Consider the following 17,353-nt stretch of genomic DNA (forward strand, 5'->3'; position numbering starts at 1 on the left):
GTGTGTGTGTGTGTGTGTGTGAACGTTTGTGTGTGCGTGCATGTGTGTGTCGTGCAGCAATGTTTCTTGCGTCTTACATCGTATTTTGCTCATTGTGTCATGTTATCCATGTACTTCAAGTATGCATGCATCATGCAGTGCAAGAGTGCCCATCCACAGATGTTGGAAAGTACTGAAAATACCGACATACGTGTATACAAGCATAGGGATCTTTGGTCACTCATACATGTACAGGACTGTGATGCGGCGAACTGCAAGGTCCCGATCATATGCACTGTCTTCAGACATTCAGTACACTTGTGTTTGGAGATGTTGGCATGACAGCCTGAACGAGAGAGCTTGGAAGCTCAGGGCCCTACGCTATGCTTTTTTGCCTTGATGACCTAGACACAAAAAAAGCACAGAGATGTTATAAGTTCTTTAAAAAATTCCTTTTTTTAAAGACATAACCTGGGATTCGAACCCGCACTATCGCGCGCCCTGCATGCATCCCCCGATACACTTCGCATACATACTAATTCTTCCAAGTTGTTTCACATTGTGATCTTGCATTTGAAAGCCCTATTTGAATATGCATTGTGGCCAGCCGTCTTTGATGGCACGGTACGGTAGGGGATAGGTACGGGACAGGTACGATCGAGGGCAATACGACACCGTCTCCCGTACCGTACCGTACCATCAAACACAGCTGGTCACATACAGCTGCCCGCAATATTCAAATAGGGCTTTCAAACGCAAGATAATAACGTAAAGCAACTTGGAAGAATGGGTATGAATGCGAAGTGCATGGGGAAATGCATGTAGGGCGATAGTGCGGGTTCAAATCCGAGGATATGACTGAAAAAAGGAGAATTGAAAAATTTATAACATCCTATGCTTTTTTTGCCGTCAGATACGGATAGCGCCAGGTGTGACACAAACAAACACACAAACAAACACCAAATTAAAGCTGTGTGGACCCTGGCTAGCGCCAGACGTTACTGAAGTAACGTCTTCTGCATAGCTACGGGAATAAAACCCATCTATGATGGCCATAGAATTGATGGTAGGTGTAATATCTTGAAGCGCCTGCTTGTCTGTTATGTTACTTTCAGGACAACACGGTGACACTAACCGGGAGTGTGGAGCCAGCACATCCGTCAGTGCTGTACAACTGCAGCAGCGACGGACTGCTGGACTCGTCAAACTACGCTCTCATCACGATCGGCGGTGGTGATGCAACGCTGGTGCCCACCTGTTCATCGCACCTCTCACCGACCGGCAAGGCGATATTTGTGCTGTCCACGCACGGGGGCTCAATGCTCGTCATCACACTACCACCGCCCGGTAGTGGAGGTATGTTCAGCCTGTAGATGCGGCTTACAGTACTCTAAGCACTTTTCAGACATTACACCGCAACTACATGTACAGTATACACTATACAGTATTGGGCCATGGCTCCACTGTGTTCTTTTTCCCGGAAAAGAGGCTTCATGCAGCGGTGTAGTGCACTGCCATAGACTGGGTTATGGACACTGTCTGTCATAATTTGCCGGAAAGTGACAGCATATCACCACCAGGTAACCGACATATGTTACACCAACCTCTTTCCGAAAATATCTACCACACTGCCGACGACTGCGAGATGAAGGAAGCTGATAGACTGGCTTGTGCTGTCTTCAGTTCATTGAGCCATTGCCCTTGCACGTGTTCATATGTTGCCAACAGTTCATGCCTCTCCCTCATCATTGACTGTGTATCAACCCCATTTTGGTGGTCACAGTTATGGGGTTTTTTTTAAATACTGTTTCTGTTCTGATCTCGTTGACTGTCTTATGACGACTGGTGTGAATACATGTCGCGGGTGGGTATATTATCTGGTATTGTGACTGTCTTTGTTGTTGTTGTTGTTGTTTTTTGCCAGACTTCTCACAACAAATTGAACTTCGTCAGACGTCCATGATGCAGCGCTTGTGGACTGGTATTGTGCCAACAATGATGAGGTATGGGTATGCCTTGACTTGTGCTGCCACTGATCCATGACTCACAAGGACACCTTTTCTCATCCCCTGGAGGCACTCGTCCGTACACCTGCACGTTCAGTATATCCGTATTAGATTAGTCCCCAGTGTGTACGACTGTGTGAGCCAGTGGGGTGGATTCTCGCGTAGCATTATATGCCATGTTCGGCTTTGTTTCTTTTCCCAAACACGGTCACTGCTCACTTGATAATGTGCATATACCGGTCTCTCTCTCTCTCTCTCTCTCTCTCTCTCTCTCTCTCTCTCTCTCTCTCTCTCTCTCTCTCGCTCGCTCGCTCGCTCTCTCTCTCGCTCTCTCTCTCTCTCTCTTTTTTTCTTTGTGCTTTGTTTGTATCACTCTATCAGGCAAAGCGGTGCTGTCCCGGAGATGGTGTGTGGATTGTGTTTGCACGCGTTGGGCAATGATGTTTACATATTCGCCCTGTGTCGGGATGCAAAGCTGCGCATCTGGTCTACTTCGGTATGTACTAGTTTGTCGGCAGTCGTGACATCATGTGTGTGTGTGTGCGTGTCGTGGTGCTGCTGCTGCTGCTTGTGGCGGTGGTGCTGGTCGCGGTGGTGGTGCTGGTCGTGATGCTGGCGATGGCAAGTGAAATCTGCCCCCTGGTTTCCTGCACATGAAAATCTACTCTAATCTACTCTAGATTGCTGGAAAAATGAACACGTCGCGGCCTGGTCTCTTTGAAATGAAGTTCTTGGACTTACAACTCTACTATGGTGAAACAGAGGGCGTATTTCACTTATCAGCACTGTGCACTCTGCCAGCAATGGCTTTGTTGCATAGCTTGAACCAGGGAGTAGTAAGATATATATTAGTATTTACTACTCCCTGGTTTGAACTGCTCTTTTTGCTGCGTTGTGTGCATGCTACAGCAATGGGAGTGCTGTCACACTATCAATCTGCTCGACTACATTGCTGATGTGGACAATCTGCAGCTGGCAGACGGTAAGTTCCATCGATCGAAGTAGTCACTTGTTGATGACTTTGCACCTCTGTGGACAGCTGCCTCCTTAGCGCAGTAGGCAGCGCGTCAGTCTCATAATCTGAAGGTCGTGAGTTCGATCCTCACAGGGGGCACTTTCTCTTTTTTTGTATCATGTACCAATTGTAGACTAGCATTTGGATGATTCCGTGTCACCTGGTATTGTATGTTTTTGCTGTTGATGAACCCATCAAGCTGGTTATATTCTCAAGTTTGATGAGTTGCTGGTTGTCCAACCGCTTACTGTTCTGACTCCTTGGCCATTTATCCGATTTTTTCTTCCTGGTCATGTATCTTCACTCTGTAGATGTACAGCATCATTTGCGGAAGACTCCCGGTGACAGTTTGCGACGAGTTGGCTTAGCAGCGTGCCTTGCCTTTGACGGAAAGCAGCAGGTATGCTTGCCCTCTGTTGCTTACTGTCGCACTGTGCTTGCTCCTGTGAGTGTGTGTGTGTGTAAGTGTGTGTGTGTGTGTGTGTGTGTGTGTGTGTGTGTGTGTGTGTGTGTGTGTGTGTGTGTGTGTGTGTGTGTGTGTGTGTGTGTGTGTGTGTGTGTGTGTGTGTGTGTGTGTGTGTGTGTGTGTGTGTGTGTGTGTGTGTGTGTGTGTGTGTGTGTGTGTGTGTGTGTGTGTGTGTGTGTGTGTAAGTGTGTGTGTGTGTGTGTGTGTGTGTAAGTGTGTGTAAGTGTGTGTAAGTGTGTGTGTGTGTGTGTGTGTGTGTGTGTGTGTGTGTAAGTGTGTGTAAGTGTGTGTAAGTGTGTGTGTGTAAGTGTGTGTGTGTGTGTATGTCTGTGTGAGAGTTGCCAGAACATATTCAGCCTGTGTTTGTGTGTCACCACTGCTACAGTAGAGAACTGTCGCAATATTACTATCTACTTGCTTGCCTTGCAGGTTTGTCTTCTTCAAGTCGAGGTGTCCAACAGCGAGATGATCGTCCATCACATTGCTAATCGCCCGCTATCAACGGTAGGCCTTCTCCTTTACCAGGGTTTGTCCTTCTCATTTACCTGGGTTTGTGTCTGTGTGTTGTTGTGTTCTTTCATGTTACTTCGTTATAGGCAAAAGCAATACTCCCTTCTCATCAGAGGGTGAACCCTCTGATTCCTGCCGAAAAAGAAAATGCGTGTGTGTGTTTTCCGAGCTTTGTTTTGAATCTCTCTCCCCTCTCTCAAGGGGAGACCTGTCCGACCAGTTTCTGGCAGTGAGCAAGTACTCGTACATGTACAAGTGTGTGTGTGTGTGTGTGTGTGTTTAGTTTACATTATAATGCTGTGTTGCATTTTTTGTTGCACTGCAGGACCGGGTCTTATCCATGTGTGTGTCGCGTACGGACGTCTGGCTGCTGTGCTCCGCACTCTCAGGGCAAACATCTGTGCACCATAGCTCTGTTGATGGGTAAGTAGAAGAGGAAAGGACAGCCACATGTTTGGAATATTCTCGTGCATGTATGGAAAAAGATCTCGTGAAGTATGGCCACATGCAATGGCTTACCTATGACTATGGTACTGTCGTGTTTCATCATCAGTGTGTGGTGGTGTAGGGGAAGAGCATACTAAGACCTGTTTTCGAGAGTAACATTGATTTTCTAATGCATACTTGTACCATTCCGTTGCTGGCTATTGTATTTTGGCGTGTCGTGCTGCTGCTGTTTTCAATGTGTTTATGTGTAATCGCTTTTCTCTTCCTTGTTACGTGTCCAGCACTCAGCTTGGATCATCAGCCTGGAACACTGTGATGCGTGATGATCGCTACATTACACGCCTAGACGGCACTGTACCGGTATGGCACGATGGGGGCTTGTAGTGTCTCTCTCTCTCTCCCTCTCTCCCTCTCTCTTTCTCTCTCTCTCCCTCTCTCTCTCCCTCTCCCTCTCTATCCCTCTCTCTCCCTCTCTCCTTCTCTCTCTCTCTCTCTCTCTCTCTCTCTCTCTCTCTCTCTCTCTCTCTCTCTCTCTCTCTCTCTCTCTCCCTCTCTCTCTCTCCCTCCCTCTCTCTCTCCTCTCTCTCTCTCTCTCTCTCTCTCTCTCTCTCTCTCTCTCTCTCTCTCTCTCTCTCTCTCTCTCTCTCTCTCTCTCTCTCTCTCTCTCTCTCTCTCTCTTGTTCTCTATTCTCACACACTCATAGATTTGAGTTAGTACCATTCTAATACGTGTACATGACACTTTGTTATCAGGAAGTTCAGTAGTAATGGTGCTTGCATTGTCTGTACACTTGCTTTCCTCACACTGTGTACACATTCTGAGTGATGAGGCTATACCGGTTGCCAGACTTTTGCCATGAAGTACATGTGCCGTGAGAGCGCCCCGCTACCCAGAGGGACCCCTTCATGGTCGTTTTTTTAGGTGGGGCGGATGAGCAAGTCCTACCTGTAGGTCAAACAACACCTACACGTACACTGGACACACATCGCATATTTTGTAGTCAATCCACACTCATTTCACCTTTGAGCAGTAGCAAACTCCACACACACATCCTAGTGGGCTGGTATGAGACCACATGGGACCCGGGTACACTCAGTACACTATTACACCGTATGACCTCAGTTACACTCACACGTACAATTGTCTTTTCCTGGCTGTGAACAAAGAATGGTACACTTGAGGTGCTGCACACTGCTGATTTTCATGACCCGTTACCCAGGGCATCGTTCGTCTGGTTGTGATCTCTCTAATTTTATAACCTCTTTTTTTTAATCACTATACATATGCAGACCCTGCTTTCTTTCTGATTCACTGTGTCTGCTGTGCCCTGCTGCTGATGCCATGACTGGCGTAGGTTGATCAGTCACCAATTGGCGTGTTTGCAGACAGTCGCACAGGTATCGCCGGACTTGTGCAAGAGGTGAGGTAGTGCCACTTCTCATTTCTGCTGCTGCGGATGCTGTTGTAGTTGTGGTTGTCAACTGATAGCTGATGTAGGGGGGGGGGGGGGGGGGTAACAACAGTATGCTCTTGGTGGCAATTTCCCTGCTTCAGTCGCAAAACGGTGTGATTGTGTTGATGTTGCAAGCATGGCTTTAGCTGTGATGGTCATCGCTGTATGGCCTTCGCAAGGCTTCAGCATTTTTTAATATTTAAAACTACATTGTATTGTTCTCTTGCTACCTTGTGATCCCTGTTTGCAGTCATATGTGTCACTAGTGCGGCCGTGTGATGAGCTGGAAATGGTATATCTCTCTGAAGACGGTCTCTCTAGTCAGGACGTGCCCCCACCCAGATCCGGCATGCTCTCGGAGTCCAGCTCCTGGGAGGACACCGTGTGCGTGCTACAGGTGTGTCGCATGGTGTCGCAGCAGTTCTCTGCGCCAAGCCTGGAGCAGCTGGATGCTCTGCTGGACTGCGGTGATGTACATGCCGCACTACAGCTTATTACATCCCTGCTTAGCTCTGCAGACCAGTAAGTTGTGATCGCAGGCGATCAAGAATGAAGTGCCATTTGCACAATGATTTGTGCACTGTAGAACACTTATCTCCCCCTGTTCCTTGGCATCTGACATCACTGTATGCGGCAGCTTGAGAACAGGTGAAACCCTATTGTAGCCATTGCTCAACTTCTTCAGTAAGAAATTGTCCGATATAAGGCATTGTCATCAGCTGCCTCCTTAGCGCAGTAGGCAGCGCGTCAGTCTCATAATCTGAAGGTCGTGAGTTCGATCCTCACAGGGGGCACTTCTTTTTTTTGTACCATGTGCACGCACTTTTTCTTCCTCTTTTTGATCTTCGCCGAGCGTCCTTTTTTCTTCTTGTGTCCCTGCATTTGTGTGTTTGTGTAGAAGTGAAGAATCTAGCTCGCATGATGGCCTCTCAGAGACTATTCTTAGGTAAGCAAACATGAGTAAAGCCCTTCTTTGTAGTCTTTGAATTATTCCGTCATTCCCTGTCCTGCCCTGCTGAGAACGTAATGAACACGTTGGGCAATTTTACACAGTTTGGACCGTCCTGCTGCTTGTTTCTGTTGTGTCGGTGCATGCGTGAATTGACTTTGACAACGTCCTTCTTCTCCGTATGCATTTCCATGCCCCTCCCCTCACTCGTTAACTGTGTTGCACTCGACATTCGTGTGTGAATTGTGTATGCATGTGACTGTCTTGGTGTCCCTGCTCAGGCTGGCTGACATTGATGGGCTTGCTGGCACCATTGCATCACTCATGTTTCTGCTGGATGTAGCAGCATCAACTGCGCATGTGATCGGATCATGTGAAGCAGGTGTGTGTGGTTGGTTGGTTGGTTGTGGGCATGTATGTGTGTGTGGGTGAGGGGGGGTACTGCCACCACTGCAGCTCTGCCGGAAACTGAGGCAGTTTTTCGTGCTCCTCTTTTTGGCTTTTTACAAGTGCCGATCAATCTGCAGTTGTGTAAGACTTGACCTAGCGAGAGTAGTGGCCATTCGTTCCAGTTAGGATGTGGGGTAGATGAATACGATGCAGTTGCATTGGTTGCTCTCCCCAACTAGAGTCCTTGCCTAGTCTGATATGCTGTGTTTGGTTTTTGCTGATGATCAGTATTGGATACTGTATAACATGTAATTTTAGGTGTATTACAATTTCGGTGCCGGGAACCTGCCAGGTTTTGGTGTAATGTGGAATTCGGTGACCAGTATTCCCTTCACATACAGTGCATACTCTAGTGCCTTCTAGGCGTGTAATCTAAATTTAGGTGCCTGGTTTCTCTACCCAAGTCAACGCGTGATACAATATTAGAACAGCATGACTACCGTAAAGTTCCGTGTATACGCCCACTCGAAATAACGCCCACTCGAAATAACGCCCACCGAATCGATATCTACCCTCAAAGCCCGTGAGTTCGCCCGTGCCCAAAACCACCCAGGGTGATGCTGTACCTGTGTATGCGTATGTGTGCCAAATGTTATGCATGCTTATAAGACGCGAGCGATGCAATATGCACCTTGTATAGGTCCAGTCCTGAAATAACGCCCAGTTTTCAGACCCTTGTTCTGTATACGCCCAGGGCTTATTTACGGAACTTTATGGTATTGTATTGCTGTGTCTTGAGAATATCACTTTCTCTGCTATCCTGCTGTGCATTGTTGCAGAAGCGGACCCAGAACGTGCTCTTTGGTGCCAGAAGCTCTTCAGCTCCAGTTTATCTGTGCTGGCTGTGAGCGGATCATTGCAGCAGATTGCGACCATACGGCGACGCATGTGCCGTGACCTGCTGCTGACTATCTATGGTGTTCTGCAGCGGAGGAATGAGGTGAGTGTTGCTGGCGAGTCCCCTAACGATATGCCCAGTAATAGTGCTGTGTGATGTCCACCCAAGCTTTCGGATTGTTTTCCCCTTGGTGATGTGAGGGCTGTTTTTAATTTTTCATGTTGTTGCGTAATGTAAGTTGATAGGTATGGCATTGAAGTCCCCATATTATGCTCTGCTCCTGTCTAACAGGTTCAGGGAAGATGTGAGCTGTGTGTATTCTATTATTATTATTGTACTGTATTAAAAGTATACACACAGATGCATGGAAAGAGAGGGCTGGTACCGAGACCATGTTGTTCAGGGGTTCTGCACGTTCTAAGTGTGACGGTGCAGTCTCGTCTAATTCTCCTGGACACCGTGCCATATTTTTTTCTTGTTCTGTTTGTGTCGCTGTTGTCGTTGCCGGCGCTGCGTGATTGTCTAGATTGGCCTCTCGACCAGCGAAGACTGGACACTATCGTCGGAATCGCGCGAGCAAGCCTTGCAGCTAGTGTGCATGTACACTGCACTGACGTGGACTTCCGTCACACCAGTGCAGGTCATCACGCAATCACAACTGGAGACCAATATACATCAGCTGGCTGCTCTGTCTCTGGGTGACATCATCAACACACTACACGCGTCGCACTCCGTCATGCTGGCTAATGGCTCCTCGCTGCTAGAGCTGTGTATGGCGGCAACGGGCGGTCTGCAGCTGCGTAATGTGCTGGCCACGCGCTCCGTCTTCTGGGCACCTCAGCGATTGCCGCTTTTCCAGCTGTTGCTGACCTCCATCAACGTCATCATGGACTTCCTGTATCCTCTTACATGCGCACTGTTTCTCTACGGAGCTAGTGGTTACTATCCGTGTGTGCGTCTGTGTCGGTGTGTGTCACATGACTAGATGTGAACAGCGTGCGTGTCCTGATGTCCTGGTATTGCGAAACAAGGAGTGATTCTGCTCATACCTCTCTCTCGAGTCTCTCTCTCTCTCTCTCTCTCTGTGTTGTGCATGCTGTTAGTGACGCATGTACATGTACCAGCTATCTTGGTCAAGTTGTATTTGAAGTACTTGCCATGCATTCCTTGACGGCTTATATTACAGCTGGGCATTGCCTACAAACTCATTCTTTGTGGATTTCCTAGCAAGCCGATGTCAGTATCAGCGCATTGAGGTAAGAGTTGGGCTGGGCATTGTATTTTTCGTGGATCAGTCTGTGCAGTTGCCACCGTCTTGCTGACAAGTTGAGAACATGTCATCTGCCAGCTGAATCCAGTGTTGTATGCGATTTCATGAAGTAGCTTTGCGCGGAGCTATGGCTGGGTATCTTTGTGCTATCTAAATTTCTCTATGCCCTTTGTGAGGAATTTCCCTGTGGTTGTTTAGTCGGTGTATATTGGGAGTGACATGGCTGTATTTGCTTGCCACAGGAATTTATTTCGCTCAACAGTCAGCAACAGAAAGGAGCTGACAGTGCTTACGCCACCTTTCTTCTTGGACAGTGCTACGTGCAATCACGAGAGATGGACAAAGCTACAGACTGCTTCATCCGGGCATCGCAGGGAGTCGGTGAGCAGCCTGTCTGGCGATGTGTATCTTGTTTTCTTGTGTGCAGCAGCACTGCTCTTCCTGATCTGATGCCGCACTGGTGTACATAGCGGTGCATGGAACTGTCTGTGCTGCTGTCTAGTGTAGTGCTGGGCTAGTAGTGCTGTGGTACAGTTCAGTATAACGTACCCTGGATACGACATTCTGTGGGGTATCCCCCTGGATACGACATTCTGTGGGGTATTCCCCTGGATACGACATGCTGTGGGGTATCCCCCTGGATACGACATGCTGTGGGGTATCCCCCTGGATATGACATGCTGTGGGGTATCCCCCTGGATACGCCATGCTGTGGGGTATCCCCCTGGATACGACATGCTGTGGGGTATCCCCCTGGATACGACATGCTGTGGGGTATCCCCCTGGATACGACATGCTGTGGGGTATCCCCCTGGATACGACATGCTGTGGGGTATCCCCCTGGATACGACATGCTGTGGGGTATCCCCCTGGATATGACATGCTGTGGGGTATCCCCCTGGATATGACATGCTGTGGGGTATCCATGTACATGTACAGTACTACTTCTGGTGACCCTGCATTCTGCTATAGCCGTTATTTGATCTTGGATGCTAGTATACATGTACTACTAGTATCCAGTACCTCGGATATGCACATTATGCAGCACCTCTGTGTACAGTACAGATTTCATTGCCCTACTAGAGTACATGTAGAGGAATGTGTACATGCATTGCGCAATGCACCATGCAGGACATGTGGTTCGTGTGCACTTGTGTAGGATGAATGAAGCATGGGACGACATGCATGTACATACCTTTCCTTGCTACGCCTACTGAGAGTGGCTGCCTGGCCTGCATTGCATCGTAGTTTTGTTTACATACATGTATACCCAAGTGTATTAGTACACGGCTGATGATGGGCCAGGCACGAAACTTTTAATGTAATATAAATTTGAATCGCAATAAAGAGACCATTTTTTGGAGTTCAGGAGTGAAGCTTCATAAATGTGTAGTTCTGTACTCAACTGTATGTGATGGTCATGGGTACATGTACTGTATGCGGTGATATGACTGTGTTCTGGCAACAACAGACAGTGTGGATGCTGGACCTATGCAGCGCTTCTACGCAGACATTGAGCACACTGACAGTGTAGCGCATCGCCTTGTGGCCTACTACACCAAGGTAAGCTGCAAGCGTCCACGGATGCCATTGCTTTCCTCTTCCACCCGCCCCTGTTGAACCTCTATCATATGTGCAGATTAATATTTATCGTAAATTGATTCTCCGACTACACCACCGTTGCGCTCGGATTCCGACCACGCACTCTTTTCACAACAGCAAGAGGTTCCTTCTGAGCACTAATTCCTTTTGACAGCTGGTTCGGTTGCCTTCTTCTAGACTGATTGTATCACCTGTTTATTGTTGTGCAAAATCCGTGCTCCTGGTGATTCGGTCAGTTGATCGGAACATTGCACAGGTATTGGGATGTGACAATGTGTCTGTTGCTGCTGCTCCTGTAGATTGTTCGACTGTTTGATCAGTACGATTGGTCAGCACAAGTTATCACAATAGCCAAGGCCGCTCTCTCAGTAGCAGACAGCTCAGACTCTAATGTGGTAAGTGCCCATGCTTTGTCTCTCTCTCTCTCTCTCTCTCTCTCTCTCTATCTCTCTATCTCTCTTTCTCACTTGTATGTGTATTTCTTTTCCATAGAGCTGTTCTTCTTTCTGTGACTGTGAATGATGTCATGTTAAGTCACTCTGTTGATTTGGTTGATTGGTTGTTGCTGCTGCTGCTGCTACTGCTGCTGCTACTGCTGCTGCTACTGCTCAGGCTATTCTCTGGTCCAGCCTGTTCAAACACCATCTTCACTTGCAGCATGTGCAGAAGGCCTACGTCGCGCTGTGCTCTAACCCAGACCCAGTCAGGTATGCGTTTCCCATCTTACAGTTGCATGAATGCAGCCATAGCCCTCTCAAGCCGATTATTGTGTCCATGTGCTGTGGCTTTTGTTGTTACTAGGCGACAGGATTGCTTGCGTCGCTTGGTGTATGTACTGTATGAACAACATGCGTTTGAGGAGCTGTGTCAGCTGCCGTTCGTGGGCCTAGAGGATGAGGTTGTGTCCATCATGGAGTCTAGAGCACGCACTGTGGAAATCTCCTCGCATAGCTACTATGAACTGCTCTACTCTTTCCACATCATGCGGGGAAGCTACAAGAAAGGTACGGTGGATGTCACACGCGTGTACATGCAGTCTCGTACGTTACGTGGCTATCTTTGTTTGGGGCACCTCTCTCTCTCTCTCTCTCTCTCTCTCTCTCTCTCTCTCTCTCTCTCTCTCTCTCTCTCTCTCTCTCTCTCTTTCTCTCTATGTACTTTTCGTTGTGCCTTACCCTACTACTTTCTTCCTCTTTTGTTTGTGCTGTTTTGTTGCACCTTGTTCAGCAATAATGTAGAACGCAAGTGTGGAATGTGTGACCTATCTTTTCTTTCGTGTACATACAGCTGCCTCCAGTCAGTATGAATGCGCTGTGCGCTTGACGAGTGAGATGCCGACAGTGAAAGGATTGCAACGCCGGGTATGTACATGTGCATGTAAACACTGTAGACTGTCTGTAGTAGCGCTGCACTGGACATACTCAGAGTCCGTGAGCACCCCAAGAGTGCGTGTTGTCGACCAAGCAGCGCTATTCAAAACACTCTCCTGCAGCCATGGTGGACTCGGAGAGACTTTTGAGTTTGTTAGGGGCTTGAAAAGAAAGCAAGTGGTCTGCTAGCTGCTTTGGACTCGGTTTCAGACTGGTGTTCATTCTTCCTCGTGTAGCATTTATTACTGGGTATAGATAAGTCACTGTGAAACCTACTGTATAGATAGGGCCTCGAAACCCAACACCTGCATCTACACAGACAGCGCTTTACACTAGAATGTGATTGTATGTACGGGTAGACCCCCTTCGATTTGAACCTTGATTTGCTGGGCCCCAACTTCTAATCACCCAAAGTTCCACCCCACATGGCAATATGTACAGTACTGTCGGTCGCCGAAGAACTGGGGGTCAGCCTCCTAGCCTATACCGTTCTAATTTTCATGTATTACACTCTGTGCGCAGTTGAGTCACCGTGTATACATTGGCAATGGTTTGCTGTGCTTGCTAATATTCTAGCCTGGTCGTTCTTCGACGTTCCGTTCTTCGGCGCCCGACAGTACTGTACCGTAAAATCCCGTGTATAGCCCCCCGGGCGTATAGAATAGCAGCCTCGATTTCCTGGGCGTATACAAGGGCACGGGCGTTATTTTGGAACCGGGCGTATACTTGGAATAGGGCTAGCCGTAAGTATTGGGTATCAGTACCTGTACATGTACTGGTGTTTCCGGCATACCTGGGCGTATACATGGGCGCTATTTTGAAACAAAAGTGTTGACTTCCCCTGACTGGGCGTGTACACGGAGGGTGGGCGTAATTTCGAGTGGGCGTATACACGGGCTTTTACGGTATGTCAAATTGCTCGGAATTGCATACTCATTATCCCTGCACATGTACTTCACACCGGAAGAACACACACAGTCATATTATATGTGCATATACAGGCAAGGACAAACATGTTCACAATGCGTTCATGTTGTAAATGACACTCGAACGGAATAGCATTATTCATAAGGTTGAGGGAGTTGAAAACGGGAAAAGGCTGAAGGAAACATTGATTGTCACCACCAGGACTCGAAGCAGGGACCCTCACTTATGGCCAGCGATGCTCTTGTAAGCTACGATGTAGTCGTCATTCAAGCAGTGACTGTTCAACATTTTTCCAGACTTTGAATAGTATTAGGTTGGAGTTCTCTTCATTTCTTATTGAAGAAGTGCAACACTGTAGATTGGTGTGATGGAGCTGCCAGATAAGCTTCAACGTGACGGCGAAGTCTTGAAACAAGGTCAAATCCCTTGGATGGCATCGGTGAAGGCTGTGATTGCTCAAGGAAGAGCTGGACCTTAGCAATGCAGCCCAGTGCCTCTGCACGGTTCACAGGCTTGCCGGCGACCTGTACATCATCATCATCATCTTGCCCCTCGTCAGCCTTGGCCAAACTTAGGACTTGTGACATAAGACAAACGTCCTCAGTTGTCTCGGCCGCGATACATCCGGTGGCGTCAAGATCACCATCGATCAGTGACCGCTCACGCAACTCGTCAATCAGCGAAACAATCTCCTTCACGCCATTGCAGACGTCTGGTCCCTCATCTGGTTCCTCATCAGTTGCCAAGGTTTCATCACGTTCATCATGCACGATGGTGAAACCACAATGCCGAAAACAAGCACGGATCGTCGACTCTTCAACATTGCTCCAAACACTCTGCGAGGAAAGAGTAAGAATTAACATTGGTCATCTACCTTGAGGCTCCGAAGTGCCTCGATAGGTGTGATTTTTGTATTATCGCTCGGCTTGCCATCATCAAAGTGCTTGATCACCTGCGACACGCACAAAAGGAAGATAGACAACATTTGTAATGAGTTTATTCTTCATGCTACAAGCCAAACACATACCATGTACTTGTGCATACGTACCCTATATTTTTTCAGTAAAAGTGCAATGTACACGTAAGGACCTGTAAAGAGGGAAAACAAAAGATGTGCAAATCATCATCTCACCTTGCGCAACATTCTCTTGCAGTAATGAACATTGAGGCAGCGGATAATGCCTTAATCGCAGGGTTGTGTGAGGAACGTTGTGTTCGGTAGCAGACAGATTAACTCCATGTTAGCTGTCTACACCAAACAGATCTAGTGGGGAAATCAGCAATCAGAGACCTCCGAAAACAGTCCCCATAGCACGCAATGCGAATCAGACAGTACCTAGGCTATGTAGTAAACACAAATCCACGAACCTGAAGCTAAAAAATTATACGCGAAACATAAACACAACTTGTCGTGTAGGGGCTATAGTGAACACTAGAAAAGCCGAGCAGTCAATGAATCAAAAGACGGAACTCACCGTACACTTGACATTATGTTCTGCTTCGTTTGTGCGCTGATGAGCATGTGGAAATAAGTGGGTATGGGAGTGGGGTGTTAGCTCCATACACAACCATGTAAACATATGAAGGTCTACATGCACGCTTCTTGATGTGATTAGAGTGTATCCTCATGTTGCCCGATGAAACTCAGAGTATCGACTAACAAGCCTTGCCCTTGTTGTTCTGTGATTGGAGTGTATGTAGTGAGACCCTGCGCTCTTCTGTTTGTTCAGGCTAAATGTTTGGTGGCCGCAATGAACGCTCTGCACCTGGTCCGTAGTGATGATGCCTGGCTGGTCAGACCTGTAGATAGGAGTTCTACCCAGGTGAGCACAGCGTACTATGTGTGTGTGAGTGTGTCTATGGGTGTGTGGGTATGGATGGATGTCTGCGTGTGTGGGTGTATGAGTGTGTGGGCGTGTATGTGTGTCTGTGTGGTGCATATCTGTGTATATGTGTGCCGTGAAGCTGTGTTCACTCCAGTGTGTTTGGTTGCACTTGCCAACTCTGTGTACATGTGCTGAGTATTGTATGCACTGTATTCTGAACCTCTAGCCCAGTGTAACCCAGTGAGAGCTGAACTTGACCTGATGTTGCTACTGTCTTGTTTGCTTCCTCACGTTTGCTAGGATGTATTGAAACGTCATCACGACGGTACAAGCGTAGTACCACAGGGTGAGTGTATCACATCACTTGCTAGTACATGTACAGTGCGTATCGGTTATAGCGTGGTCGTGTAAAAGAATATACTGCCTACAAGAATGAACTCTCATGTTTTCATAATCATAACACGGGTTTCAAGTGCACTTTTATTCTTACAAGCAATTTTATCGCATAGTAGAATATATCGGTCCTAAGAATGGACTTTGTGTAGCAAAACATGCCAGATTAGTACAAAGTATATCGCCTGTAGTAATAACATCTGTCCCATGCAGTTCTGATCTGACTCGCGTTGCGTCGTAGTGCTGCAGGTTCAACTGTTGTGGTCATGTAACTCATGTTGGATAGCCACATGGTAAGCCTATGGGACTATGACCAGCCGCTTGCACAGTAGCACTACGTTGCACGTACGATGATCTTCCGGCCCCTGCGCACATGCATAATGATATGTCACACTTGATGTATCGTGTGTACGAAATATCGGAAATAAGAATAGAAAGTCGTTTTTCAAACACCCACGCTATAACCGATACCTACTGTACCTGACTGCGCTCTGCTTACCTCACTTGGTCTATGTATGGATGTGTGTACATTGTATTCTATTTCAACTTCTTGTGGTCATCTTGCGGATATGGTCTCTCTCTCTCTCTCTCTCTCTCTCTCTCTCTCTCTCACTCACGCACAGATAGTATTGATTGCAGTTCTGTGTGTGTGTGTGTGTGTGTGTGTGTGTGTGTGTGTGTGTGTGTGTGTGTGTGTGTGTGTGTGTGTGTGTGTGTGTGTGTGTGTGTGTGTGTTGTGCTACTGCATGTAGATTCTCTTCACCAACCTATAACAGTTGTGGATTTGAAGGATCTACGCGAAGAGCACGTCCTAGTGTCGGCAAGGCTCAAGCTGTTGCAGCGCAATGCCGACGCTGGTGAGTGTGGCGTGGATAGAGCTGTATCAGCGTGGCTACTGCACTGATCTGGATAGAGCTGTGACAGTGTGGCTACTGCACTGATCTGGGTAGAGCTGCGTCAGCATGGCCCACTGCACTGATCTGGATAGAGATCCCCACTGCAGATCTGGGTAGAGCTGTGTCAGTGTGGCTACTGCACTGATCTGGATAGAGCTGTGTCAACATGGCTACTGCACTGATCTGGGTAGAGCTGTGTCGGCATGGCCCACTGCACTGATCTGGGTAGAGCTGTATTAGCATGGCTACTGCACTGATCTGGGTAGAGCTGTGTCGGCATGGCCCACTGCACTGATCTGGATGGAGCTGTGTCAACATGGCTACTGCACTGATCTGGGTAGAGCTGTGCCGGCATGGCCCACTGCACTGATCTGGATGGAGCTGTGTCAACATGGCTACTGCACTGATCTGGGTAGAGCTGTGTCGGCATGGCCCACTGCACTGATCTGGATGGAGCTGTGTTAGCATGGCCCACTGCACTGATACTACAACTACCATGGCCAGTGTTGCTTGCTTTGACGTGTTGGTGTTATGTTGGGATGTCAGAAACTGGTTTGTCTTGTAGCAAGCATTCCTTGTTAGAATTGAACGATTATTGCAGACTCACAGAGCTCTGAACTAACTTATTGTGCAAGGAGGTGAGATACCGCAGTGAGGTGCCGCAGTGAAAGCTAAATGAATCCGGCACAAATTACACGGTGTGCTCAAGACGAAGACCTGCGGAATGCAAGGGCCACGCAGCGGTGCAGCTTTTATCCAATTCCATGCAGCATAGCTTTACTCGGCTCATCACATGTACGAGGACGCATATTTGTAATATTTAACTCGGATGGTGAGCCAATTAAATCATTGTGAAAAGAAGGACAAACTCGTAACATTTTGTCCTTCTTCTTTTCACGCATGTTTGTCTGTGTGCATGTGTGCACATATGTATCACTTTGTGTGCTTGACTTAT

At 47.8% G+C, this 17,353-nt stretch overlaps 1 protein-coding gene and 2 non-coding genes across 3 annotated transcripts in view; all 3 read left to right on the top strand.

The window, feature by feature from the left end:
* LOC135816122 (nuclear pore complex protein Nup160-like) overlaps nucleotides 1-17,353 on the top strand; it is a 28,742-nt gene that overhangs the window by 6,416 nt on the left and 4,973 nt on the right. The window contains exons 3-26 of the mRNA XM_065329500.1: nucleotides 1,095-1,335; nucleotides 1,904-1,982; nucleotides 2,367-2,481; nucleotides 2,895-2,967; nucleotides 3,312-3,400; nucleotides 3,896-3,970; nucleotides 4,302-4,399; nucleotides 4,705-4,783; nucleotides 5,779-5,844; nucleotides 6,128-6,399; nucleotides 6,776-6,823; nucleotides 7,108-7,208; nucleotides 8,056-8,216; nucleotides 8,641-9,011; nucleotides 9,301-9,370; nucleotides 9,627-9,765; nucleotides 10,856-10,947; nucleotides 11,286-11,381; nucleotides 11,599-11,693; nucleotides 11,788-11,990; nucleotides 12,274-12,347; nucleotides 15,014-15,106; nucleotides 15,410-15,455; nucleotides 16,255-16,359. Coding sequence (XP_065185572.1) covers nucleotides 1,095-1,335; nucleotides 1,904-1,982; nucleotides 2,367-2,481; nucleotides 2,895-2,967; nucleotides 3,312-3,400; nucleotides 3,896-3,970; nucleotides 4,302-4,399; nucleotides 4,705-4,783; nucleotides 5,779-5,844; nucleotides 6,128-6,399; nucleotides 6,776-6,823; nucleotides 7,108-7,208; nucleotides 8,056-8,216; nucleotides 8,641-9,011; nucleotides 9,301-9,370; nucleotides 9,627-9,765; nucleotides 10,856-10,947; nucleotides 11,286-11,381; nucleotides 11,599-11,693; nucleotides 11,788-11,990; nucleotides 12,274-12,347; nucleotides 15,014-15,106; nucleotides 15,410-15,455; nucleotides 16,255-16,359 — 2,881 coding nt within the window. The remainder of the gene's footprint in view (nucleotides 1-1,094; nucleotides 1,336-1,903; nucleotides 1,983-2,366; nucleotides 2,482-2,894; nucleotides 2,968-3,311; nucleotides 3,401-3,895; nucleotides 3,971-4,301; nucleotides 4,400-4,704; nucleotides 4,784-5,778; nucleotides 5,845-6,127; nucleotides 6,400-6,775; nucleotides 6,824-7,107; nucleotides 7,209-8,055; nucleotides 8,217-8,640; nucleotides 9,012-9,300; nucleotides 9,371-9,626; nucleotides 9,766-10,855; nucleotides 10,948-11,285; nucleotides 11,382-11,598; nucleotides 11,694-11,787; nucleotides 11,991-12,273; nucleotides 12,348-15,013; nucleotides 15,107-15,409; nucleotides 15,456-16,254; nucleotides 16,360-17,353) is intronic.
* Trnam-cau (transfer RNA methionine (anticodon CAU)) lies at nucleotides 3,027-3,099 on the top strand. Its single transcript has one exon. It is a non-coding gene; the product is annotated as a tRNA-Met (tRNA).
* On the top strand, nucleotides 6,599-6,671 carry Trnam-cau (transfer RNA methionine (anticodon CAU)). Its single transcript has one exon. It is a non-coding gene; the product is annotated as a tRNA-Met (tRNA).

Source organism: Sycon ciliatum, chromosome 4 (assembly GCF_964019385.1).
Source record: "Sycon ciliatum chromosome 4, ocSycCili1.1, whole genome shotgun sequence".
Lineage (NCBI taxonomy): Eukaryota > Metazoa > Porifera > Calcarea > Leucosolenida > Sycettidae > Sycon > Sycon ciliatum.